The sequence below is a fragment of the Cyanistes caeruleus genome, chromosome 3 (assembly GCF_971803275.1).
Source record: "Cyanistes caeruleus chromosome 3, bCyaCae1.hap1.1, whole genome shotgun sequence".
Classification (NCBI taxonomy): domain Eukaryota; kingdom Metazoa; phylum Chordata; class Aves; order Passeriformes; family Paridae; genus Cyanistes; species Cyanistes caeruleus.
Window position 1 is genome coordinate 88,568,176 of NC_141703.1, and position 27,921 is coordinate 88,596,096.

A 27,921-nucleotide genomic window follows, 5' to 3' on the forward strand; every position below is an offset into this window, starting at 1 on the left:
CTTTGGTGTGGCTGTGAACTGGATCCATTTCTATTTGCAAAAAGAACCTTGTGGAAAATTCTTGATACTTTCTACCTTGATACTTGATAGAGTATTTTGATACTTTCTCAGAGCTGTTTGCGCTAGGTAGGAGATTAGGCACACCCCAGTTTTGGGGGTTTTAACCAAAGGTACATTGGCCCCCCAGTCCTCTTCACATATCCAGGGTTCTTGAATGGTGATGAGCTAGCTTTTGTGAAGGTCTTTCAGGCCTTTTGGGGATCAGCAGTTGTTATGAGGTTTTTCTGTGCCTCAGAATATTTCTGTCTTAGCCACCAAAGATCTTAGGCCATGTTACTGTGTCTTGTCTGGTTTGCCTCATTTAAATGTCTGCTCAAAATGTGGTCTGTGCTCATCTTGGGTTAGGAGAAGGGATATGTGATATGCTGCAACCTTGTTGACATCCTTCTGATGTGAGGGTGCAGGGTCCAGTGAGTCATTTCTGTTGGGGTTTGATTTATCAGAGTGAAGGCCTTTTGATCTCAGTATAAATAGCATGTTCTGCAGTTTCACTGCTGGGAATGATGTGCTGGGGACATTGCCCTGAGATGTGCAGACCATCTTTTTCACTTGTTCGTCTGCTGGAGCTTACAAAGACATGCGCTTTCATTCAAACCAGTCAATGTTTCTGTTACAAATGCTTGAAAAGTTATAATCAGTGAAGTAACTTACTAGTCAATTAGTAATAATGATTTCATCAAGAAGGATGTGACCATTGCTTCCAGGTTCTTAGCAAGTTGGATGAGTCAAATCATTATGTCAGTGTGGCATTAATCTATAGCCATGTCTTTGAAGTGATTACAATTTAATTAATATAAATTTTCATTTGCATTTAATGCACTTGACATTAGCCCTTGAAGTAGGGTTCTGGTGACAGATTACTTCTTTCTTTTTCTGCCCGCCTCAATGAAGCAGCAGCAGCCAGAGTCTGAAGCCACAGCAGGCAGGACTACTGCTTCATCCCATCATTTCTTTCCACTTAGACGCTGTAAACCCCAATCCTAAAACTGCTGGGTGAATGGTTTACTGGTCATTGCTAAATCCCTGTCCTTTCCAATGCAAATGCTTTGTGATACAACTGGACACTTCACGCTGTGTAGCAGCAAGGGGGTTTATTATACTCAGGAGGAGGAAAATGATGGCTAAATATTTGGGTTTAAGCTTATAATGTTCAGGTATTATTACAGTATGGGGGTCATGACAGACAGCTTTTGAATGGGTTCAGCTCAGGATTTGTCAGCTCACTGGGGCATTTGCTAGAAGGCTATAATGCCCACAGGAATGTTGACAGATTCCATTTTTACTTATGGGCTAAGGTGATGGCCCAGTAGGAACAAGTTTTTTACATTATTTCTTCTTTGGGGTTTCAGTTTCTGTAAGACTGAAAGGAAAATAGCTGGCAGGAAGGATTTTCTAGCCTCTCACATTAACCTTCAGTTGACTTTGTTAGCTTTTCGTTTACACACGATGAGTAGTTGGATTGGTGTGAGCATCAGAACTTTGAATTTAGATTATTTTCCAAAGCAGTAACAGAGCTTTCAAGAGAAGCTTCCTAAGCAGATGTAACAGAAAGTTGATTAAAAAGCAGGGATTTCCAAATTATGGAAATTGATTTGTACTGGAGAAAAGCGATTTCTTAAAAAATTAAAATATGTTGAAAAAATTTAATTTGCATTTGCAAACATGTTAGATGAGAATACCAACTAGAAGATCAGTAACAAAAGAAATGCCAAATCTGCGTGTTATTGCAAAGTCAGGGCACACACATCACGTTTGCACATTTCTGTAAATTGGGCATTCTTCCTTTTCGCTTTCCAACACTGAAAATAAACCACTTAATTTCTAATGGTTCCAGAATTTCTTGCAAGTAATAATGTTATTGAAGGGGAACTCTTATTACTCTTAACTTCAAATCTCATTTCCTGCATCATGGCTACCTATGGATTGGTTACTAAGAGAGTTGTCAGTTTAACTGAAGTTGGGGTTTGCACCTAATACGGCTTCCATATGCAAGAAAATCAGCAGAAACATCATTCTGTGTTAATCTTATATGTTTATTACACCTTAGTGATATGTGGGCACATTAACAAGTTTCTGGGAAGTAAGCTAGCATGTGAGTTTACAGTGCATGAGCTGAGCATTGCTATTAGGAATGTTGCAGCACCGAATTTGTCACCACCAAATGCTGATGTGATGAACATTCAGGCTGCAGTCTATTCTCTGCTGCTTTATTTATGTCTTCTTACAGAAAACAAGCCCTGTACTCAGACTTGCAAGGAGTCCAAGTTAAAAGCCCAGTGGGGGACACTGTCATCATCTTTATAAGGACTCACTGACAGTGTGATATTGATCACATGTGATTAGAGTATTAAATGCACTAAATTTAAATGGTGTCTTCCATGTGAAGGTGATAGCTATCCTTTAAAGACAATAAGAAGATTCACACAGGTATTTAGCCTTTTAAACTACCTTAGCCCCTTCTGGTGATGTTTTCACTTTCTCTTGCAGCTTCCTGTGCCTGTTACTACAGAGTAGGTAGAGGCACAGCCTGGGTGGCTGAATGAGAGAAGCTTACATCCTCTATATCCCAGTTGGTTGTGCTGTAGACTGGCTTTTAAATAAACTTAAGCAAATATCTTTATGGATGTGCATATTGCAATTTTTTTAGGTGGTCTTTGATTTTCAACAATAAGTGCTAAAATTAAACCAAGCACTTTTAATTTTAAAATGCTATTTGGAGAAGGCATTTGTGGATTTAATTTATTTGTATTAGATTTATACTTCTTTTAAAATGGTGCAATTTTCAAACATTGGGAAAAAAATTAAATTACTGTCATTAAGTCAGTGGAAATACTGGGCAAATATTCCAGGGTTTTTATGCCTGCCTGTACAGCTGGTTTGAGGCTAATGCCCTTGGGCTGAGCTAGGTAATTAACCAAACTGCTTCATTTAAACTCTTGTTGATAATAGACAAACCATGAGCAATGCATCCTATCTATTTTCACTTGTGATATGATATTGTATCAAATACATAGCACCATCTGTCTATTTTTCAGAATTTAAGGGAACAGTGAAAGTAAATTTATGTAACATGGTTAAAGATGGTAAGAAAACTGCTGCATTCAGTAGACTCCAAGACCTGGGGATTCCTCCTTCCCAGCTCTTGAAGCCCAGTCAGGTTCAAGTGTCTCCATCCCTGTCTGATGGAAGTGACTGCTTGAAATGGGAACTGATGAAGTTCCTATTTGCAGTCAGAACATATTCTAGAGGTGCACACATCCATTAAGAGGACACTGATGCAGCTCCCCACACAGAGAGCCACCGACAGCCCTGCCTTTGCAGCACCCCCGTGTAGTCCTGCCACAACTCACCTGCAGCACACCCACAGATAGGCAGGTTTTGATCCTCCTCTTTATGTTCATGGCAAATAGATGCATGGGCTTGCACCCTTCACAAGTGTCCTCATGCTCATGGACACTTCAAATATTAGCAGAGGCTCTCAGTCCAATACCTGTGCTTGCAGCCATTGGCACAAAGCTTGGGTCTTTTCAGATGCAGGTCTCCTGTTGTCCATCCAAGAGTTTGCAAATGAACTACACGTGCACTCAGGATTAAATTCACTGGGAAAAACAAACACAGGTGTTCTCAGTTGCTGGCACATAAACCTAGGGCACTGTGACCCACCATCAGCCTCTGAGCTCTGCCATCCAGCTCTCCCAGCCACTGTGATCTGCAGACCCTTTTTGATGAGGAAGGTGCTGTCACTCTCTGCATATCCCCTTGTGAGAATGCAAACATTGAGAAAAATCAGCATGTCAGCTGAAGGGTATTGCCCTGACAGTGTGAGCTCTATCTGATCCATAGGGAGAGTGGCTCTCTTGAATGCAAGCTTTCAAGGGTGCTACAGAGATAGAAATCCAGATCCTGATTTATTTATCAGTTATCAGGCCTTTCATTTTTAAATTAAGCAAGAAACCCTTTCAGTCTTTACACCTGCCTCTGGGAGATGAAAACCCTTGCAGACGGCAAGGTGAAGTGAATAATACTGAAAGAATGAAGTAGTCTTTCAAAAGATTAAAGAAATACTACAGATACATATTTCAGATAAATATATAATAGTAGCATAAATTAGCAGATTGATAATGTAGTTATAGATAGTGAAAATATGCTAGTATTGGAAAACCTGTCTTTGCCAGATGAAGCTGCTCATAGTCTTCTTTAACTATGAAGATATTCTACATTCTCTCTCCTACCCTTATTTATTTACTACATGCCTTGCTTAGCACAAGGAGTATCTTAAATTATGTCTATTAGTACCTGTACCTTCTTTAAAGAAACAAGCAATGCCTTGAGTCAAGAAAAATAAAACCGTGAAATGTAATGTCAAGTTCTGGCAAAATATTCATAACCTAAAAGAAAGCAAAGGGAATTGGGTCAAGTAAGCCTGTATATTCCAAAGTGTTTTCCAAAACTTATCAGATAACTACTTTCTATTTGGACTTGTGAATAATAATTTCTACTCACAGATGATTATTTTTCCCCTTCAGCATAAGGAAAAGATTTTCTCTCTCTTAAATAGAAATGGTGCAGAATTAAAATAATTGCATGTTGTAAAAGTACTTGCAGAGTAGTTCCCAACCTGACTGCATTTTTGCACATTTATTTGATTTAGCAAGTAAATTTCTTTTTTTAATTCATGTTTGGAACATCATTTAGAGAACTGGAGATACGTGATCTATGTGATAGTTAGTTTGGACATTGGTGTAAGCATTTATTTACGTAGGTTTTTCTATTAGAAATCTGCTTTCAGTTTATTACATTATGAAAAAATAAAATTACAGCATTATTTCTAGACTTCTAACAGTAGGCATGCTGTTGCATATGAGGAGATGGAGGTGGTTCTTTGCAGTTTAATATTTTTTGCTGTCTTGGCAGGTGTCCTTAATTTTACTCTCCAGTTCATTTTGTGTTGTTCTGTCCTCAGGAACATGCATGTGTTTTGAATAGAAAATAATCTGTGTAATCTCTGCTGGGGAATTCCCCCTGCCCTTTTCCTTTACAACCTTGTAAAAATGTAATTAGCTGTGTTCCAAGAAAGAGCTGCATTGAAATTTGTTTATTCATTAGAAGCCAAGAGCAATATAATTTGTTAAAACTTTATTTTAATGAAATAGAACAGAACTGTGCATTACAAGGAATATGCTTTTAGAAGACTACAAGGTTAAGATGTTTTACTGGTCTGCTGAGCAAGATGCTGAAAAAGGTGAACAAATAAAAGCTCTGTTTAGTGTGTTAAAGAGTCTAGTGTTATTGGAAGGTTACACATGTATACAAATTATGCATTTGAAAAGGATTGTCTATAAATAATTCCTAAAGAAAGGATTTGGATATGGTATAACTTTGGGGTATGAGAATGCTTGCATAGATAGCTAGGCAAAGAGATGAATATTTTATTTTGCTGTACCACTAAGCTATACTTTAGAGCATGATCTCGGTAGGGAATGCATCAATATCTAGAATTTGTGATTTGTCCCACAGCAGCTTTTCCATTTATCTTTCTCACTGTGAATTCAGTAAATTCATCTGTATTAATGAAGTCTGACATGTTTAGGGTACTGCCTGATATTTTTGAGAGTTTACACTGATGGCTTTGAAGACACTAACTTAAAATTATTGGGGAGTAAAAGCTAATCCTTTGACACATGTTCTGTGAGTTTTTAATGTTTGATTTCTTGTGGAATCTCATTATTTCTTTGATAATTTTATGCCTAAAGCTGCATTTTTGACCCATTCTTGGTTTACTAGCTTCTTACTAAAGGGAAGCCCATCAAAGTCCAGTTACAAATTTGTTACAGCCTTATTAAATTTCCTTGGTTTTATTTTATTCCTTCTCTGTAACATTGGAGGCTGTGCACTTAAGTGTTTCTATTGATTCTCTCTAGATGATTGATAGATTTGGATGACACATCTGCTGTCACATCTGACATCAGTTTCTTTTTGCTCTGTCTTCAGTATGTGAGACTTCATATTCTGAGTTTTGTGTGGAGATGTACCTGCTGGTGGTCATGTGGGAAACATTTCCAGTTTGGTGACACTGAGAAGAGAGCATCTGTAGTTCTATTCAGTGAACATTGAATATGTCTTACCAATGGCTTCTTTTAATCCTGAAGTTCCACTGGGAGTTGGACCAGCCTTGAGGATCTGTGTGATCTTGCAGATGTGGTCCCATATGACACATATAGTCAAGTAAGAGAGGGGTGGTGATAAATGCAGTCCACATATGGTCAGGTAGCTCAGTCTCAGTCACAGAACATGGGCTGAACAGTTCTTACAATTAGCACAATTTCCCAGCACTTAAAGAGTGATCAAAACTTTAGGTGGCTGCATGTGCCATTTCAGGCATCTGTAAGGAGCAGAAAAATAAGAACTACATAGACTGAAGTTTAGGAGAAAAAAAGTCAGAATAGCCTGGAATTGTATTGCATGTGGTGTAATCTAAAAGTACATCAGAAACAGGAAGTGTCTTTCCTTATTTCTCGGTATCACTTTTGACTGTCATCTTCCACATGGGAGATATAGAAATATAGATAGATAGATATAGATATATATGTATGTATATGTGTATATATAAATATATTTTTATATATGTATATGTATGTATGTAAATATATAAACTGCTGTGTCTCAGTACAAGTTGGTGGGTGAAGTTTTTTACAGTGGTTTTGCCAGCTGATTTGGTCCAGATGAGTGTTGGACTAGAATTAATCTAATAAAGGTTTCCATATCTCATGTTCTTGTTTATAATCTTCAAAAGGAGAATTGAGATCTTTAAGGAAGATTATGGTGAATAAACTAAAGGGTATAATAACCTTAAGAGCTTGTCAATCCCCCTCAATATATATGTCAAGATATGAACTCTTATTCAAAAGGGACCCTTTGGGTTTTGGGCACCTACCTACAGCAGTATTGTTTGCAGCAAGTGATGTTACCCCTTGTAGCTGCTTTTCACAGCCACCTTGTCAAGTAAAAAAAAAAGTAATCAGAAACAAACATGCACGTGATTTCCCATCAATCCGCTGCAAATCCCAGCAGCTTTGTTAAAGCTGCCCACACAGTTGGGATTTACAGTGACTCCAGACTTGGCTGAGAGACAGGTGTGCTTCATTTGGGTGGCTCTTGTGGGTGTGTGTAATAACCTTGAAAAGACAACTTCTGGTGATAAAAGGCCACTTCTCAGTAAATACACTGATATAAGGATTTAATGTGTTTCTAATTTTAGCATGTGGATTTGATGTATTTAGTTGATTGGTGTTTAATTCCTGAACATGTCTTCTGAGAGATGACCTAAATCTTTCCAGAATTATAAATAATAGCTGGAATGTTTTGATGTTTCAGGAAAGTTTGAATACAAAGAAAAAAAAAAAGAAAGCATTTGTTCCAGCTGTGAATTCCTGAGAGTGAAAGTACAGTCTGTTGTAAGATACCAAATTAGGATACTGCTTTGACATTACAGAATCATAAATTACATTCAGTCTGGAGAAGTGTTTTGATTGTAAGAACATTAGTTATCTAAATATGTGTATTAGTTGGCTAGTTATACTTGCTGGTCTGTTTCAAAGTATTTCTGTTGTCTTTGGACACACTTGAATTGTGCAAATTTAACCATTTTTAATCTTTAGTTTGATAGTCTCTACAGTTCTAGGAAGTAATTTTGCTTAATTTTATCATATGAGAAACTGGTAGCACTTGCAATTAAGATTGCTTAATACTTTCCATTAAGTGATTGTGTTTAGAGTTTCTTGCAGCTGCCAGACTTCAGTTCTTCCAGTTGGAATATTCTGTCTGCCTTAAGTCGTTCTGTTGGGGTTTCTTTAAACAACTTTGACAAAAAAGCTTTAGCCATCTCTAAATGAAGCTAGAAATGGAATGTGATTCCACTCAGATTAAAATTTGTTTTTTCAAAGAGTACAGTTAAGGAGCTCGAGAACCATCCATATTTTTCCAAGCCTTGTTAAAATATTCACATCTAGTTTCTCCATCTGGAGTATTTAGAGCTCAGCTGCTCCATTCTCCAGAGCTGTGTGTGCTGAGCAGGTGTGATCACGCACCCCCAGGTTGGGGGGAGCTGAGCAAGGTGTTTCGTGTTGCTGGATTCTGTTGTGGCACCAGACAGTAGAATGGGAAGCAGTGTCTGTTCAGCTACCTCCCAACTGATAAATGCTTAACTTATATTCTTCAAATCTGGTGCTGTTATACGAGACCCTGCATGTTTTCAGAATAATTCTCATGCTGGTAATGTGTTCCTTAGTGATACACTATTTATATTTGACTAAAAATTGCACCTCCACCTTCTTTATCAGGTCTGCCTCTGCTGCAGTTAATTTAAAAGTGTTTGCACTTTTAAGCCAACCACTATGGCTTATGACATCCTGAGGTTGAATTTCTGCTGTGAATTGCAGCAGCTGCAATTTCTAGGGCCTCAGCTTTCTGGATTAAAGGATTAGAAGGGGAACTTGCACCTATTTAGAGCAGCTGAGGAGCAGTAAGTCCAACTACATGAAGTAAAGATTGAACTGAAATTTAATCAGAGCCAGATTAAAGAAGACAAACAGAAAAACAATTCTTTGAAAGTTTCCTGCACAGAGAAAGAGGGCTTCTGCTGTGTAAGGCCAGTTGGTGAAGGCCAGAACAACTAATGGTGATGGGGTATGTGGCTTTCTTAATGAAAGTCAGTGTTAGCTTAATCACTTTGCTACCCCCTCCTGGTCACTTTACTTTGCCACTCTTGAACTCCTTCTCTGACACATTACAATAGCACTTTGTCAGTTTGTGATCCTTTAGGAAGATCAGGCTCCCTTTTTATTGCTTCCTTCTTTTGTTGCAAAGTAGGTTTGTGCTACTGCTCTTGGTTGAAATGAATCAGTGGTTTGTTTATTTTGGCATTTCCAGTCTACTGAGTATAGCACAGGTTTTAGTGAGTTCTGCTTTATTTCAAAGTCAAAAGTAACGATTGCAGTTCTGAGGTTTGAGTTTACAAATAGCCAATTTAGTAATCTTTTGCTTGGTTGTTTTCTCTCTGTTTCTAGTTTAAAATATTGAATCAGTGTTGTAGTTACAATCTGTGAATTAAAAATACTGTGGGCATAGTTGATCCTCATCTCCACCTGCTTGTGCCTCTGCACTGCTCCAGCGTTATCTCACCGTCTCGCTTTCCAGCAGGGCAGCCTGTGCATGCTAAACATACCTCTGCTCAGTATTGTATTTCATCTTTTTTATTCCGTGTGCAGTAAGCGATGCAGAAGCTTTCTGCCAAGGGTGGATGTGCCCTGGGGTCAGGGAGGGGCAGTGGCTCCCTCCCTGTCTGGTCTGCTCCTCTCTAGCAGGAAACCTCACCCTCAAGGGGCTGGGACTACAGCATCGGTTCTGGCGTGACGTGCTGCCTTTAATACAATGCCTGGCTTCTCTCTTTACTCTTGCTCCTTGCCAAGAAATGGCAATTGAACAATTAAAGCAGAGAGGGTTTAGCAAATCATGAACTGTTTTTAATTTGCCTCATTAAGCTGCTGTTAACTACTTAAAGCCACCTGCTTAAAAATAATTTGCACATCTTAAGTTTGCTCAAGAGAGCAGGTAGACCTTCATTAGAGCAGGCTTCATTATTAATGTTATCTTCAGGGGGCTGTCAGTTGTGGGAAACATGCTATTGCTCACGAACCAAACTTTCCCTGTAAACAAAAGGAAATGGCACATGTTGGTAACTTGCAGTCTGTGGCCATAACTGTATTCTTGGGAACCACTGCTGGTCATGTGGAAATTGGCTTGCTGTGGAGGAAGTTATTTATAGATATTAGGTAGGTCTGGGTATCACAAGTGAGAATGATCTGTGGATGCATAGTATCCCTGTTATCTACAACCATCCCCAAAAATTAGAGCCAGATCCATCTCAGTGCCTCACCTGTCACTGAGTAGGGAGAACCTTGTTGCCCATGCCTTGAAGAGCTGTTTGTGGAAAAAAAAGTTTGTCTCCCCAGATCTGTAAAGAAACAATTTCATTTAGAGAGAACAAATCACCAGAGCTCTGCAGACCCTCCCTCCTCTCTTGGGCTCAGATCCAGTGGTGTTTCAGTGAGACTGTCTGATCTCCAGCCTGGTGCTGTGGTTTAGTGCTATCCTGCCTCTTGTCTTGGGAGACTATGTCAGCAGTGAGCTTGTGGATTGCTAAAACCAGTAAGATCTTTCGTAGTAGAAATATCTTTAGGAATATTAGATAATGATAGTGTGAGTTTTTAAAAGAAGGTTCCCCGTCTCAGTCTGTAGGAAAGAGGTAGATCTGGTTTTTGGAATATTAGCTGAGACACAATCTGTTAATAATTATAGATCTTTTATCAATATGTTAAAAATGTATTAATATATTGCTCTGAGATTGATTGGTTTCACTGAGGGTTTTTGTTTACAGTTGACTGCTGTTTATTAAGAAAAAAAATGCCAATATTTAACAGGATGTAAATCCTTTGTAGTAGGTGAGCAAAAATGGTGACAAACCGGAAAAAACAAGGGTTTCTTGTAATTGCCTTTGGTTGCAAAAGTTGAAGGTATTCTTTCCGACTGCAGCTACTGTGTCTTTCAATTTGAAAAGAATTCTGAAGCAAACCTTGACTGGAATCCTTTTATATTTGCCCAGTCATCTGGACCTGCATTTGAAAAAATGCGAATGAAGAAATTACCCAAATTTGTCTTGATTTGAAGGACTGAATGTTCTAAAAATGTATACATTGAACAGAACATGTGGCTTCAGCCACATTTGTTGTGCTATCATACTTCTGTTCTTTTTGCTATATTTATCTTAATCTGGAATGAATTCTGCTTCAGGATTTCACTGTAAAACACTTCTTCAAAATAAAAACCTTTACATGACAAAGAGCTAATTAAATGATTCTTATAGATCAAATATGTGAAAGAATGAATCAATTTTAAAATTTTCAAAATGCTTGTGCTTAATGCTTATCTTGACAGTTGTTTACTGAGGAGTACCCAGTGTCAAGATGCTGTTGCAAGCTTAGTTATTCAAATCACAAGCTAGTTCCTTTTAGTACTCTGGATTGACATGAAAGGTTAGGGCCAGTGTGAAAACGTCAATAAATTTTATGTGAAAAACATTTTTCTGAGCAGCACATTCTGAGTTGAGCTGACTTAAATCTTTGAATCCATCTGAGCTATAGCTGAAATAGCAGGAGAAAGTGAGTAACCACTGTAGACCTTCTGATAATTTGGATAGAGAGCTTTGTTTTTAGGAGAGAATGATATGTGATGACCCAAATCCACAGTTTTCACCAGTTATGTATTTGCTAAAGAAGCTTGGAAAATATTTCCTTCGCATTTCCACTCTAGGTGAGAGAAAATTTTCAAAGACCCTACAGTCTGTCACAAACTGTGTTTTAAGTCATTTCTACCAATAGTTCTTATAAAATGCAGCAAATTCTGCTTTAGCAACACCTTCAGACATTAGCAGAAAACCTGAAGAAGACCTTGCCAGGGTGCAGTTAATGCAACTGCAGAAGTTGGAAAACTCACTGCATTCAAACCTCAGTTCAGCTGCTGCATTGGCGTCCTTTTCATTTCCATCCTCTTTTGTCTATTTTTGTGGATGGGGAGGGGACAGGGACATAAAGACAGCTGCATCTTGATGCAGCCAGCTCCCCTGAAATACCATCATATGTTCCCACCAGAAATATTTCATATGTGCCTTTCTTGCTGCTGAAGAGAAGGAACAGGATCTGTTTGCCTTTTTTGACAGGTCTTCCCTCTGGTCCAGCTCTGAAAGGCATCAGCTGGGGAGTGGAGTAGCCCACTACTGAATGAGAGAGGAGCCTTGAAAACTCTGGGTTGGTCAGAGCTGGAGTGAGGTGTGCATAAAATGAGCAAGGAAAATGTTGTTGCTGGGAGTTGCAAGGCCCTTGAAAGGTTTTAATGCTTTACCATGTGCTTCTCTACTTGCTGAATTGGAGGAGGATCTGAATCTGAGAGGTTTGAGCAGCCCTCTTCTCTGCATGAAGAAAGGGTTGTCTAGGGGATGGCTCTGAATCCTATGTCCCCTGATGCTTCTGGTGCTTCTGGTTCCTTATACCCTTGTCTAAGATGAGAAGCAATGGGAAGGAGAAGAGCTGCTGACAGAAGAGAAGGACAGTTCTCAAATGACTGCCTGGAGAAGCAGACATGGAATGGGACATATTGCTGATAATTGACTTTTGGCACCTGGAATGCGGATTTCTCTGTTTAGGAAATAAACCTTTTGCACTCATCTTCCTGCTCTTTCCTGTCCCAAACCCAGCTGGAGCTACTACAGGAATGCTGCTGAGGGTTCAACAGCCTGTCCTTGTTGGGACCTGAGTGCATCTGTCAAGGAAATCTGGCTGAGGATCACCCCTGACTCAACTGACAGAGCTCAGCTGAGGACGAGGCAGCAGCTTAACAGAAGTAGTTTTAAAGTGTCTCTTGTGAAGTCAGTCCCTGAGCAGTGCTGGCATGAGTTGTAGCTTTGAAGTCTTGGGATAGTTTGTGGGTTTTTTGTTGTTTTTTTTTTCTTGAAAACCACAGACCATTGTTTCTTGTGTCTACTTAAGAATGTAATTGTAAATTGTAGGAATAATTTCTAGCCCTTGCGTTTGTGTTAAGAAAGTGACTCATGACCTGAATGTCCTCTTGCAGCTCAGAATGAGAAAGCTTGTGAAAACTCATAATCACTGAGTAACTGGGTGTGAAAAGGCAATCGAGGAGATTCTGAGGTATAAGAGAAGGGCATGAAGTAATTTGCTTCCAATTCACAACTTGAAACTAAATGGGAAAGCTACAGGCTCTCTACTTGCTCCTTCCTTTGTTTAGAAATCCATTTTTAAGTAGCAGAGGAGCCAAGAGGCAGCTAGAAGAGTTAGGATAGCAGCATCTACCAGCTCTAACCTCCTACTCACATCTTCAGAGACAAGCAGACATGCTGTGGTAGGGTGGTGCTTGGAGGAAAGAAGAACAGAAGGAGAGTTCAACCTCTCTTTTGCACCTTTATCCCAGAAAAACTGTGAATAATACCACTTTCTTGAGGTATTTTGTAAAAGCAAGTGTCATATCTTTTCTTCACCTACTGAAAGGGTACTTGCATGACTCAACCAGCCATGCTTAGGGCAGTGAATTTCTGGCATTGTGACAATATTGCTGTTAAACATTTCCCTTGCCTATCTTCAGAAGTCTAAGACTGTTCTGGTGCCACTGTTTTGAGGGCTGTAACATTAGGAAAGAGAAGGTTATGTGTATTCTGGTTGGAGTCACTTATTAAATCTCACAGAGTGCTGCCTTTTGAATGAAGGGTGAACTGGGTGACTGCTTACCCTGGTTGGAACAGGAGCTCCAAGACTGCCAGACCATCAGTAGCCTTTTTGTGGGAAAGTATGATAGTTCAGCCAAAGAGAAACATTGATAGTGCTCAAGTGGTCTGTCAGCACAGAAGAGCAGTGAAACATTTGTGAAAGGCAACCTCTGCAAGAGGAAAAAACAAAAAAGGGAGGGCATGGGACAAAAGAGAAATCTGTGTGTTAGGAAGTTCAGTTTATGTGTTGGTGGATTCTAGCAGTGAAGCAGCCTTACCCTGTGGCACATGGCACAGCTCTGCATAGGTGATCAGGCACAGTAGAACAGAGCAGGGCTTGTGTTGTATATTGCCAAGGCAGCTTGCTTCCTTTTTGACTAAAATAATTTCAATAAGAACATTTAGTTTGAGGAATTCATTAGTCTGTTGAGTAACTACCCCGTTAGAAATAAAAATCTGTTGGAAAGATTGGATTCTGTGTAGTTCATGGATGGCAGTTTGTAGCCAGCCATGAGCCCTTTTACATCCTGGATACAGAGGTCTTAGGAGGTTTTCTCCATGTTTTTTTCACATATACCTTAAAACCCCCAAACCCTAGCAACAAAACAGCTAGGTTCTTTGGAATGAAGTGAAAACAGAGATTAAAGGACATTTTTTATATGAGGGACAGCCTATGCAGAATGACAAATAGGTAACACATACAGGAGGTTCTATGCCTGTGGTGGAAGTTTGGAGGGGAAAGTGCAGTGCAGCTTTGTCCTGCTAAACAGGCTAAAAATGCTTATAATTCTACAGCAGTAGACCTTAAAAACATAAGTTTATATTTTGAATAAATTTAAGGTGCTATTACATAACAACTTCAACCTTTTTTTTTTTTTTTTTTTTGTTTTCTTCCCTCTTTCCCTTCTACAGATCACACATCCGTGGGCGGGCTGGGAGACAGTTTTTATGAATATTTATTGAAAGCCTGGCTTATGTCAGACAAGACGGACACGGAGGCAAGGAAAATGTACGACGATGCAATTGAGGTGATTATAATTCATTGAGTTTTCCAATACAGTGGAACCATCTTTAATGATTTCAAGGAAATTAGATTAAATTTTTGAAAAACCACCTAGGCAGAAAACCTACCACCAACCACAGGACTTGTTTTGATTATGTAAGTTTTAAGAAATCAAGTGATGAATAATACTAGCTTTCACTCTGAGTAGTTTAAAAAGTATTATTGTGGAATACATGTGATGCAGATTATTGTGCTAAAAATAATCAGCTTGTCCCAAATGGTACAATGCAAAAGCCCGAGCTCTAATTTATTAGAAGGAGATCTAGCAGCCTTGAGATGTGTGCAGAACAACCAAGCCACTTCTTTCTGGTGTAGAAAATTCATCATTCTAGGACCTGAAGTCCCAATTTATTTTATTCTTTGCATTATTTTCTAAGGTATTTACATATTATATTCCATATTTACCTTGTAAAAATGTAGTTCATATCTATTCCTGTTTCTGTGGTTCTTTTGTGCTGTGGTCTTACTCCCTGTCACACACCAAGAAGTGATTGCCCAAGCAAGGCAGTACTACAGGATGGTTCTGTGGGATTTGGGGTGGGGGCCTTTCTGAGCTTTTTGCTGCCCAGCTCTTAATTTCCCAGTTTCTGCATCATCTCTCAGCAGCCTCTCATAGTGGTGCCTGCTGTTCCACCGTTCCTCTGCTACAGTTTAGGCACATAGAGAGTAACTGAGCTGGTTTGAGTCACATGAGCTGTGGTACCAGCAGCAGCAGGGACTGTGTAGTCTTGTCCCAGTGCTGATGTGTTCCAGGCTCTGTGCATGCCCCATTGATTTCAATATAAGTTTTTAAAGCTTAGTTTTGGTGCAGTTGGTCTTCTAAAGCAAAACACCTGTTCTTGGAGTTCTCAGAATTCAGATTTTAAAAGATATATCATGAAAGTTCTAGTACAAAATTGCTTTGAAGCTGTAATATGTCTTATTCCTGACCTGAATTTGATTATATTTGACTTCCAGCTGCTTTGGCTTGTTCCTTCTCTACATTGCTTTAAAGAGTTATCTGCACCATATAGGTTACTATCAAATGTACAATAGACATTCTCTCCAGAAGGAAAAATGCATTTTTAAATTGTTTTTTGGTGTCACAATGTAAAACAGATTTTGAATTATTTCTTAAGCATTTTCTATGTATTTTCTAGTGTCTTAAGTATGGAGACAGCAATGTAATGGTTCTTCTAATGTGATTCTTCTTCTAACTGATCCCTTCTTGGTTTTATCCTCTTCATTCAGCCAGGCGCTCTGTTTGCACTCTTAACCTTTGCCTCAAACCATCATCCACTTTCCAGTTGCTTTATTCTGAAGCTGGTTATAATCTTTTTGATTTACCACTTTCCTACCACTGTGATTTACATTCCCAATTCCTCAGTGTTTGACCTTACACTTATCTCTATTGCAACACGTTGTTCAGGCAAAACCTGTTTTGTCACCTGCTCTCAGTGATTTTACAGAACTGACTTTATCTTTATCTATAGTTCCATGAATTTTTGTGTCATCTGCTTTTTTTTTTTCTAGCATTTTTCTTGGAGATCATTGTTAGAAATGCTGCCCAGTGTTGAATAAAGTATCTATGCAGAATCTTCCTGGGATAAGGACTTTTTTATTTTTTTCACATTTTTTAAAATTTTTTTTTACTTTGAACTGTTCTAGCAAGCCAGTTTTTAATCCACTCCATATGTGCTGTCTTGAATTTGTTTAGGACTAATATTTTGTAAAATGCCAAGAAATTATTGAAAACCCTAATATTCCTAGTATCAGCATACACCTATCAATCAAAACATTTATTTTATATTTATATATATAATTAATTTTATATTGTTTTATTAACTTTTTAAACTACTGATAAAGCATTGGCTATTTCCCAGTCCTTTTGAACTTCCTTAGCTTTCCAGTTTGTTAAATTCTACATTAATAGTTCAAGACATTAGTTGTATATTTTTAATATGTTAAAATACGGTTTATGGGGTCCTGTGAGTTTAAAGATGTTTAGCAGTTGATATCTAGCTTCCATTGTGGTTACTGTTGAAATATTTTACTCTTGATTCTTAAACTGTGAGCACTTCAAAATTAGAGGAAGTAAACTCTCCTATTCATCCTCTTCACTGTAAACCATCTCACAAACATTTCGTATGGGCACATCTCTGAATGCAGACAGAGCTAGGCAAATTTGTGACCAGGTGAAAACACGGTTTATAGGAAGAAGGAAGAGCTGAGCTGCTCCTGCTTCATGTGTGATATGACCTGCAGTCCAAGCATCAGAAGGTTCCTTCCCCTTTTTCTCAGCTAAACCCACCTATACGTTTGAGTCTGCATGAATTGTACTGATTTTTGTGGTGTGGAACATACTCTGTTTCAGGGTTTGTGTCTTTCCCAGGTCCTACTTGACATTGAAAGACGTAGGATAAGAGTCATTAAGTTGGATTTGCTTTGCATAACTGCAATTCAAATTTTATTTAAAATATTCTTAAGAGGGCATTCCCTTACCATTCTTTTGTTCTTGGCTATAATATAGGTCTTCCTCTGTAGCTAACACTTCTTGTTCTTTGTTTTTCAAAATGTGGAGCAGAAGCTCTTTGCATCATCTGTGCAAGCAGAAGAGGAAAGGTGTAGCATGCATTCCTCCCACTCACAGCACAGAGTTGGAAATGTTCTCAGCACCCACCAGTCTAAAAGAATGTCTCTGTCCAGCCACACTTCACTCCCTTATCTTATATCAGCAGGGTGAGTGGAAGATGGGCAACATAACCTCACTCCTAAGTCTTGCAGGAGACAGTGATATCTCATTCCTTGGAGCTATCACAGGAAAGAAAAATGCAGCATCTCTTCTTCAAATGTCATGGTTTCCAATCCATGGCATATGAAGCCTTATCCAGGTCACCACATATTCCTAACATGAATACAAACAAGTTGTGTATCCATAACCCTTCTGTATATAACATGGGTGCAGTCTTCCGCTGCAAAGGACACTTCATTGCTGCATCCTAGTAAGGAAATCCACAGCTATGAAAAAACCTGAAATTCTGAAATCTGTTGGGAATTTTTTTGTGGTGATAAAAATTGAGGATGTGCCTCTTAACTTTGCTTTCAACATCATCATATGGGCCTTCCAGCTAGTCTGGTTTCAAATGTCTTCTTTTCCTTCACACATCATCTGGCAGGATAGGTAAGCTTCCTTTGATCTGCTGCCTTGAGTAGTCTAATCTGTTAGGCTCCTAAATCTGATCCTCACTCTTTCATACTGCACAACATTAGGTAGCTAAAAGAAGGATTCAGCAGTGTGCTTGACTGTCACAGCATAGCAAGTACTGCTGCAATACAGCTTGGAAAATGCTATTTTTTGTAGTCAGAAAAATCACATGAACTTCAGAGAACATCCAGGTTTTGCATAGAATCACAGAATGTCTTGAATAGCAAGGGACATTCAGGAATCCTTGAGTCTAGTTCCTGGCCTTGCACAAGACACCCCAGGAGTCAGACCACGTGCCTGAGAGTGTTGTCAAAGCACTTCCTGAACTCTGTCAGGCTTGGTGCTGTGACCACTTCCCTGGGGAGCCTGTTTGAGTGCCCAACCATCTGCTGGGTGAAGAACCTTTTCCTGATATCCAACTTAACCTCCCACCACGATGCAGCTTCAGGCAATTCTCATGGATCTTGACACTGGTCTCGAGAGAGAAGGGATCAGTGCCTTTCCTTCCACTGCCCCTTGTGAGGATGTCAAAGACTGCAGTGAGGTCTCCCCTCAGTCTCTTCCCTAGGCTGAACTAACCAAGTGACCTCAACCACCCCTGTTGTTCCAGCATTTCACAGACTAAGGAAGCTCCTTCCATTAGTTAATCTCTTAGTCGATGTGAGCTAAATCTTCTCTTTGGGAGCTGGAGTTTATACGTCCACTCTGGTACATGTATACTCCTTGTAGTCCAGCTGGATGTCATTGCTTTGCAGTTCCTGTTGGAGTGTTGTGGCCTCAGCCATCCAGCTCAGGATATAAACACCACATCTATCCCAACCTGCACAAACTTTTCTGATCCGGTGGGCAGTGCTCCCAACAATGCCCAGCTGTCCCTTGTTAATTACTGTAAAAATTATCATTTTTCTCCAGTTGGCAGGCAGCGGGTGGTTGAACAATAAAGTATTTTGAGAGAGTTGCATTTATGTTCTTGCGATGATTCCATTGTGACTCTCAGGATCTAACCTGATAAGTAGCTGGTAGAGATGGATTTTCAGATTTCAAAAACTACCCCTTCTACTAGGAAGTTTTTTGAAGTTCAGAAGATGTGTTTTCTGCTCAGAAGAGGACCATGTTGCACCTAAAACATGCTCTTCAGTCAAACCATGAAAGCAAGTCTGGAGCAGAGGAGTAGCTCATGGAAAAGTATATAAATTTGGCCTTTGTTGGCTCTCCTGATGCTAACCACAGCAATTTTGTCCAACTGGAAATGCTTCTGCAACCATTTACTCCTCAACAGTTATGAAATTATGGGAAGATACAATTTGAAAGGAAATGTCACTTAACATTTGGAAAGAAATGCTTTCCTCTAGGAAATAGACAATCCATATGCCTTAGTGCCTTCCTACTCTTCATAGTTAAAATGGCTTTCCTTCAAACAAAACGCAACTTTTTTGTACCATATGGTCAAAAAATGTCAGTTTTGTCACAGTCCAGAATAATGGAATCAACAGAATTAATGTTACAGATCTTAATATCCTTCCTAGTGACAGTTATCAGCAGATCCAATAATTCCTATACTAGTACTTTCAGACCAAATGAGGCTTGTACAGTTAACCACATCAGGCTGCTTAGCAGCAGAAGACAGTCGTCAATGCCAATTTGCATGATGGTTAGACAACCACCCTGGCAGCTGTCAGAGACTTACTGGTTTCTGCTCTGTCAGTTATTTCTGCCTTCTTCTCTTTGGATCCTGCCATTAGCACAAACCTCAGATCCATCAGTGGTATTGGTGAAGGAATTAGCCCAACAAGAGTGCAGATCAGCACTTCTCTTTCATTACTTTCTCACTGTCTAATGCTAGACATCTAGTAAATACTGCAGTAGCTTGGTGGGGGTTGTGATCCTCTCTGAAAGAGGCTTAAAGCAAATGTTCAATCTAGTTTGCAAACTTTGGGAAGTTAGGCCAGCTTCTAAGAGAAAGATACCATTTATAAGTCACAAGCAACAACATATATTGCTACAAATGTGCAAAAAGAAAGCAGCAGTTGCCTCATGAATAAAATAATAAAGTTTTTTGTGGATAGCTGCTCTAGCACCCATCATTTGAGAATGTGCAACCAGAAAGCTGCTATGGAGAAGCCAGATGGTGGCTGGAGCATTCCTGTTGCTGAGGGTACAGGTTTGCATATGTTGCTGACCAAAAGTTTCCAACATGGATGTGTTTTCTGAGTACACACAGAGTGCACAGAGCAGCAAATAGGTACTTCCCAGACAAATACTGTTTGAGCAGTAAAATAAATGCTGAATTCTCAAGTAAAAGTACAATGTTGTCAATGCAGTGATTTTCCTATGTTAGATGTCATTAGCATTTTTAGTAGGGTATTTTTTTTTGTGCTTTGAAATTATATTCTTATAGTTGTCTATTCCTGTAGTGCTCAGAAGTGAATTTGAAAAAAGAAAATTATTTTTGTTTAGAAAACCTGACTTCACTTGATAAAGGAATGTTTTAATAAGTAACACTTGAATGTGAAGCAGCATTTGAAAGTTCTCTTAATCTCTTTGTAGGCCATAGAAAAACATCTCATCAGAAAGTCCAATGGAGGACTGACCTTCATTGGGGAGTGGAAGAACGGGCATCTTGAAAGAAAGATGGGCCATTTGACCTGTTTTGCAGGTGGAATGTTTGCCCTTGGAGCAGATGGTTCTAGAGATGATAAAGCTGGACATTATTTGCAGCTCGGAGCTGAAATTGCACATACATGTCATGAGTCATATGACAGGACAGGTAAGAATTGTTTTTAATCTAATTATTTCAATAGTCGGAGTACACCAACTGTTGTAATTATTTTTAGGATTTGTTATGGACCTTGTCTAACATGCACTGGTTTTATACCAGTATGAATTTTTAACATCCATGTATTTACTTCTGCTCTGCATCACTGTGAGTAAATTTAAACCCAGACTTCATGGTTTCTTCATGCATGTTTATCCTCAGTTTTGAATCAGTCAGCTAAGATAGATGATACGGGTATGGGGAGGAAGAAATTTGAGTGAACACTTGTCCTCACAGATACATAGGGAAGTTTTTGATTTCATATATACTGTTCATACAGCTGAGGGAAAAATTTGTAAATAGACCTTTTACTGGTTTTAGTAATAGTTTATTCTGAGTAAGGACAATTAAAGAGAGGGTGAAGACTACTGTGCAGACTGTGAGAAGGCCAAAGGCCTGACTAGTGAGGAGGCAGCATTAGACTTCATTGTTGGTCTGGAAGCCTCCCAAAGTCAGTCTTTTGGACCAGGATTATTCTACATCTTTAGTAGTGACCTTGATGCTTGAAGTGTAGTGATTATGCTTAGGGTGGCCATATAGTTGTAAGACATAATTAAAATGGAACAGTCTCAGAATAGTAAGCAGGAAGATCTTGAGAACTGGACTATCAGAAATAAGTTCACTAGAAAAAGTCAGGAGCTCTTGTCTGAACTGGAAGTTGAAAAATGTTCTGGTCTGTATCAGATGAAGAATTTTCAGCAGAGATTAGATAATATTAAGACTGCCTTAGAAGACATGTAATTTGTCACCCAGAATACTCTGTATAAATCTGAATTTCAAGTAGAACAAATGCAGAGAAGGACCAACAGAATGAATAGAGGGACCGAGCTTTTATCTTGCAGTGGGGAAAATATGAGAAATTGGCCTGCTCAGGCTAGAAAAATAATACCAAAGAAAGGAACAAATTTATTGCCGTCTCAAGGGGTAAACATTGAGGAGAAATAGTTATTTTAAGATATAAAAAAGCACAGTTGTAACAAGAGCAAAATTTTTAAGCTCACTGTGAATAAATGTAGGCTGGAAATTGGAAATGGTTTTGCATAGCTATCAAAGAAGTGAGCTTCTGAAATACCTTCCCAGTAGAAATAATGGTAACTAACATTTAAGCAGTTTTAAGATGAGAATTCATGTATTTATTCACAGGATTACACTGTATCATTGTATAGTTGCCTGTCTTTTTAAATAATTCAGTCACGCAGGCTATAATTTTATTTGGATAGCAACAGCTTTAAAAAACGGAAAAGAAAAAAAATATGAGTATGATTAAGAAAAAAGGTAGGACATAGCAGCTATTGTTGCATTCTGGAAAATTGCATTTAAATGTTTAATTTGACATTTAAAAATAAGCAATGTTAAATTTACAGTTGTTTGAGCAGACCTAATTTTATTCCCTCAGATGTTTATTCTGTACCCTAAATAAGTCAAAAGATGGGGTAGATAAAAGTTTTGATTACATATTTAATGGCTGTATAAGAACACATGAGCAAGAAAGACTGAGAGCTGCACAGACAGCAATGAATTTGCAATGCCCTTGTTTTCTTTTGTTCAGTCATGCAGTCCCAGGAATGTAGATTGTTTGTGTTTGGATGTTTTGGTTTTAATTTTCTGGACTGATTTTTCAAAGAAAATTAAGAACTTATACGTGCAAAATATTAACTACTTTGTTATGTTTTAACAGCAGGATTTAAGTGTAATTGTGCACTTTAATGGCAGAACTGGCTAATGGCAGAAAAAGCATCTTTAGGAGGGCAGTCAGTCATCCTGGTTCAGGATGGTTTAAGGTTTAGCAGGCAAAGGGGATTGCCTGATTTCTTTTTCCTATAGACTTGGGATAACTAGTTCCATTTGGCATCCTCAGAGGAGAGAGAAGGATGCAGAGACTGTGTGCAGGGGAGCTCTTTCTTTAGATAAACCAGCAGAGCTGCCCTTTCCTGTATCATCCCACGGCTGCTCGTAATAAACCACAGTAGGTACCTGGTGATGTAATATTTTAGTATGAAAATACTACTTTATAAGGCAACCTAAATTTCCATAGCTGAGCTTGAGTCTCAGGAAAACTGAAACACGATTTCACGGAATAAAAGCATTTCTGGAAAATAAGGGCATTATATTGCCAACTGTCATCAGCCTGTTGCACATATTGCAGGTTTGAAAGCCTGTTAAAAAAAAAATTGGTATTTCAGAAAGCTGGTTATTTCAGTGCTGACTAGTACAGAGAAGCTGAAACTATTCCTGATGTATTTTCTTGGGGATTATGTCCCAGTAGCAACTGGCATCACTGCCATGTAATTGAGAAATTTATGCAGGGACATAGTTTTGCTGATGATCTGAGTCACCTATCAATGTTCTCCAGGAATATCTGAGAGAAAACCTTTGACTCCAGAGTCAGAGGCTGGAGAAGTGACTACGTATGTTGTGGGAAGCTTGGGCCCTTGCCATGGCTCTGTGAAAATCCTTGTTAGATTCTACTTGAGCTGAGGATCAGTCTGTAGCACTCCTCAAAGGATGCCTTTCTAATTCAGCAGCTGGAGGAATCTGGTGGTCTTTGGAAGGTGAAGGCAGGGGCTGTAGTCATGGCTCTGGTCTGCCTCTGATCAAGGGATTTGTGTTTCCAGGATCTATTGAATGTGGCAGCATGAGAGCCCCCTCCAAGGCTCTTCCCCTCTTCAGGAAATTGTGAATGCATGTGGAACCCCTTAGAAATACCAACAGTTTGAAAAGGCTTATTGATGGTCAATGAGAAAACTGTAATCAGAATAGTCTTACGATGTGTAATCTGGGAAGCATGGCTCTGCTTCCTACCTACTCCGCTATTTTTTGTACCATAAACTATCAATAGATTAATGCTGCAGCTGTCCTAAATCTCCCATCCTATGACAGGAGATTTCAGGATTTTTCTGTAGTCCAGTGTGTTCTCAGTTTGGAGAGAAGATTGAAAAAAGCAAAGATAGAGGAGGCATGTTCTGATCTGTATGCCCATTTACCAGCACAAGAAATCATAATGCAGTCAGTGGGCACTGGTAAGGCTACAAAAATACAGCTTCATGGTGCAAGGTTTCTCGATATTTAAACTTGTGTGAGTACTGCACATCTTGAGGTCTTGCAGTTTCTGGGGGTTAGTTCTTTGTTTTTCATGCTTAACATGCACCACTGAGAAACATTGCACAGGCATAAAATAATTGGCAAATGTGAAATCTGTAGATGGCAACAAAAAAGAAGTCAAATGAAATTGAAATTATAGTTCACTAACAAAACAGTCTGAATAATCAACTTTCATAGGAATTTTAGAGGTTAGATAAATAGGCACAATTATCTGTATATACAGCATTGTGTGCTGATCTATAGCACACAGTATTTTTAGTACATTATACCATCCCTTATGCATAAGACTTTTCCAAACCATTAGCTGATAGTGTGTATTGACAGACTACAGAGAGCTTATTTTAGGATGAATTTTTTTTTCACTGCTTTAAAGTTTCTTGACAAGAGCTGTCCTCAGAATTGCGGTACAGCTTTAGCTGATTTTTATGTGTGACAATTCTAGTGCAGAATAAGCCAGATGACTAAGCTTTCAGTTGAGACATATGCAAGGCTATGAGTAGATGCTGTCTCTGTCCCAAGACTCTCAGTAAGCAGCTAAACAGGCAAGGCTGAAGAAACAAGAATAAAACCATGTTTTTGTGAGATGTATGAAATACCAATGTGTGTTGATGGAGTAGTTCAGAATCTCAAACAGAAGTATCTTGGGTTTTCTCTTCCTCCAATTTTGTATGAGTTCAAGCCTAGCAAGTATTATTATAATTATGAATTCTTTCTTAGTTTCAGGAAATTTATTGCTAGATTGTTTGTAGTCTTAAAGGAACATACAAAACCTACAATATTTTCAGAAGTATTTCTAAAATTAGAAATGTGTTTATCTAAAAGTATCGGGATTTGCCTTTTTTTTGGCAGTGCTAAATACAGCTCTCATTGAAGTCAACTTTATGTCAGTTAAAATCTTTCAAAATGGTGCTTGCTCAGCTTTGCAGTTTTACACTGGTCTGAAATTGTTTCTCATCTGCTCTCCCTGCCTAGACTATAGTCTACCAGCACTATTAATATGAAAATATTTGGATTATTCTGTGACTGTAGCATTGTAAAATGGCCTTAGATGGTTTTTGGCTTAGAAGAATGGCCCCTGAAAGGTACTGGTGCCCATAATAGCTTCCTTTCTTTAGTCAACTATTAGCACAAGTGCTGTGATTCATTTTACATCCTTGGTTTCAGATAGGAATTCAGTGAAATCATCACAATATGCAGAGTTCACCCATCCCTGGGTAGTTTAATTTCTTGTAGTGCCCAATACCATTAGGAGTAGGTGTGAGTTAATAATTAAAGATGTAATGCACGAGCAGGTTCCAAAGCAAGAGAAGACATCACAGTGGTGGTGGATCACCAGAACTGCCTGAAATCCAGCTTCTTTGGTGGGTAAGACTAACATAGCTGTCACGTTTCCCTGACTTCCAGAAGGCTTTTTCAACAAGTGTTTTACTGAGGCCCATTAGGGACATTAAACAGTTACAGTCTAAGCAGCACATACCTGCATGGAAATACATAGAAATTCAGAATTGAGGTAATAACATAGAAAACAGAATTGAGGTAAATAGTCCATTCTTGCAATGAATAAATGCTGGTTAGCCAGCAGTACTCTGATATATTTCATATATATTTACACATATGTGTATAAGTGTGTAAAATATATACTCAATTTATACACATTATAAGTGTATGGTATACTTACATTTCATATTTTAATATGTATTGTGTATAAATAAAACACATATATAAATGATCAGAAAAGGGCAGGAACATTAAGGTAAGTGTGCTGATAATAACAAAAAATAAAAAGCACTACGCAAGGACCTTATGAGGTTGAGTAACTGCATAATAAATTGCTAAATTAAATCCAGTGTAGTTAAATGTAAAGTGAGGCACCTATGAAGAAATTATTTCTAACCACACATATTAAATGATGAGTGTTAACTGACCATTGTAATTCAGGAAATTGCTTTTGAGATTATGAAAATGTCAACTCAGTAGTACTCAGGAGAAACAAAATGAGAAAGAGCAAAATAGAAAATGTCATTATGTCACTGTATTAATCTCATCTGCACTTTTTTTTTTTTCTGTATTTGCTGGTCCTCTCTCATTTTACAAAGGATGTAGTAGAATTGGAAGAGTTGCAGAGAAGGGCAAGAAGATTAACTAAAGGCATGGAACAGTTTCCATTCAAGGCACAACTGAATTGGATAGTGTTATTCAGGGTGGAAAAGGGACCTTCTAGGTAGGATTCAGCAGATTTGCAAAATCACATAGGGATTGGAGATTGGTTCTGCATCATATAGGTATTAGAGATGTGGAACTCCTTAGCAGAGATTGTTTTGGATGCTCAAGGCTTACACAGATTTAAAGACACACCTGATAAGTACTTGGGAAATTAATCTATTAAGAATTACTGACCACCTAAAAAATACATCTAGTTTGGGAGAAGTCTTGAGCTCAAAAACAGTAGAGGCTGGTAGAAAAGATGGAAAAAGGTATCACATATACTTGATGGTACTTCTCTGTCGATGTCCCATTTTGGCTATTGTTGGAGATATGATACTGGAGAAGGCAGAATTCCATGTGGTTGTGTATGACCATTCTTATATTCAGAATTTTGGATAGGTAGAACTCTGTTTCTAATCTCCTCCATTTTATAGTGAAATTTATTTAATTTTGTAAGTGAAACCAACAAAGTGACCCATTTTGAAAGAAGTGCAGTAAACGTTTCTTGATGGAATTTCCCTTACCATTCATGTGACTGAAGCAGAGTGATTCTTTTTCTTTTGGCATCCAGAGCCATAGTCCCTTGAAACAAAAAGATGAGGGAACTTCTTTTGGAGATTTTCTGCTGGGGCATGCACTGAGAGTTGCTTGTATTTTTCATTATAGTATTTTAAGGTTCCCCTTTTAGATCTCTGAAACCATGTTTAATTTGAACCTCTGGCCCATAGGAATTACATGATTAATTGCTTTGATAATTTTTAAAGCTCAAGTGCAGCTTCAGAGTTCAGTGCCTTAAAAATTCTCTGTCAAAACAAATGGTGGGGTGCAGCTGTAGATAAGAGTACGTTGTTAATGTTAAATTTGAGGAACAGTGTGCAGCTGTCTAATACACAATATGTGTAATTGCAACTTCATATTATAGACAGTTTTTCTAGAGGTGTGTTGTTCTTATACAAATAGTCTTCTAGGTGCTGGCCTTTACAGGTTCCTTTAAGGGCTTTAAGAGTGAATCTCTTAGTTCAGAGATTTATTTTCAGGTGTACTTAAGGCTTCATTGTCCAGTTGTAAACCCTGTACTTGAAGATCACAGCACATCAGTTACAGTGGCCTGACAGCACACCCTTAAACCAACAGTTTGGATAAAGATACAGGTTATTTGGCATGATGCTATTTGGTTTAGTTCCAAGATCTTTTCCTGCTGTGCTGGGTGGGATCAAAGGACATTGAAACCTGTGTTGACCCTTTTTTTCTTTTTTCTTATAAAGAACTGATGTCAGTCACTTCAATTTTATCCTATAATTGAATGTGTTAGTGTGTTTATATTCTTAGTGTTTCATTAGTTTTCAAGAGGATTACTATAGTCCTGTCAAAATAGGTAGTTTTCTCACAGGAATTTGATAAATTATTCATAAGAAAAATTATAAACCTCAACAGTAGGAAATATTTATGAGACTGCTTAAGGACTAGCTAGGTTCTGTTTTTTTTCACAAGCTTGGCATATAGTCTCCTACCCATCCTTCCTGCAAAGATCGGTATGGAAGTTTTTCTTATTTTTACTTTGTTTTTGGTTGTGTTTTCTCTGCAGCATTAAAGCTGGGCCCAGAAGCATTCAAATTTGATGGTGGCGTGGAGGCGGTGGCTGTACGGCAGAATGAGAAGTATTACATCCTAAGGCCAGAGGTGATTGAGACCTACTGGTATATGTGGAGAATCACCCACGATCCCAAGTACAGGCAGTGGGGCTGGGAGGCAACACAGGTAACTATTCATCATCTGTCAGTAATTTAATTTAGAGTATTTCCCCTTTGAAGCCACTTCAGTCTCATGGTACCAAAACACTTGGAGTCGTAATTGATTTTCACAGGCTCCTGTAAACTGGGGAACTTAGGAGGGTGCACACAGTTATTGCTATTTTGCATCTGCTGAGTCGGGTAAGAGGTGTATTCAGCATCATACAGCTCATGAATTTTAGGTGTGGAAATAGACACCCCTAGACATGACTCCTACTGGTGTCAGTAGTGCACAGCCCCTGAGAGTTTCTCTGCTTCCCTGCTATTGCACCATTGGTCTTTGGAAACAGCTTAAAGCCAGTTTCAGAAATGAGAATAAACATTAAAGATAATAAGACAGTAATGAAATATTTTGACTGCAGCCAAAGG

At 38.6% G+C, this 27,921-nt stretch overlaps 1 protein-coding gene across 1 annotated transcript in view; it reads left to right on the forward strand.

Moving 5' to 3' along the window:
- The window catches only part of MAN1A2 (mannosidase alpha class 1A member 2), a 132,753-nt gene that overhangs the window by 90,810 nt on the left and 14,022 nt on the right, over positions 1–27,921 (forward strand). The window contains exons 9-11 of the mRNA XM_023940350.2: positions 14,306–14,421; positions 20,188–20,407; positions 27,348–27,520. Of these exons, the coding sequence (XP_023796118.1) occupies positions 14,306–14,421; positions 20,188–20,407; positions 27,348–27,520 (509 nt within the window). The remainder of the gene's footprint in view (positions 1–14,305; positions 14,422–20,187; positions 20,408–27,347; positions 27,521–27,921) is intronic.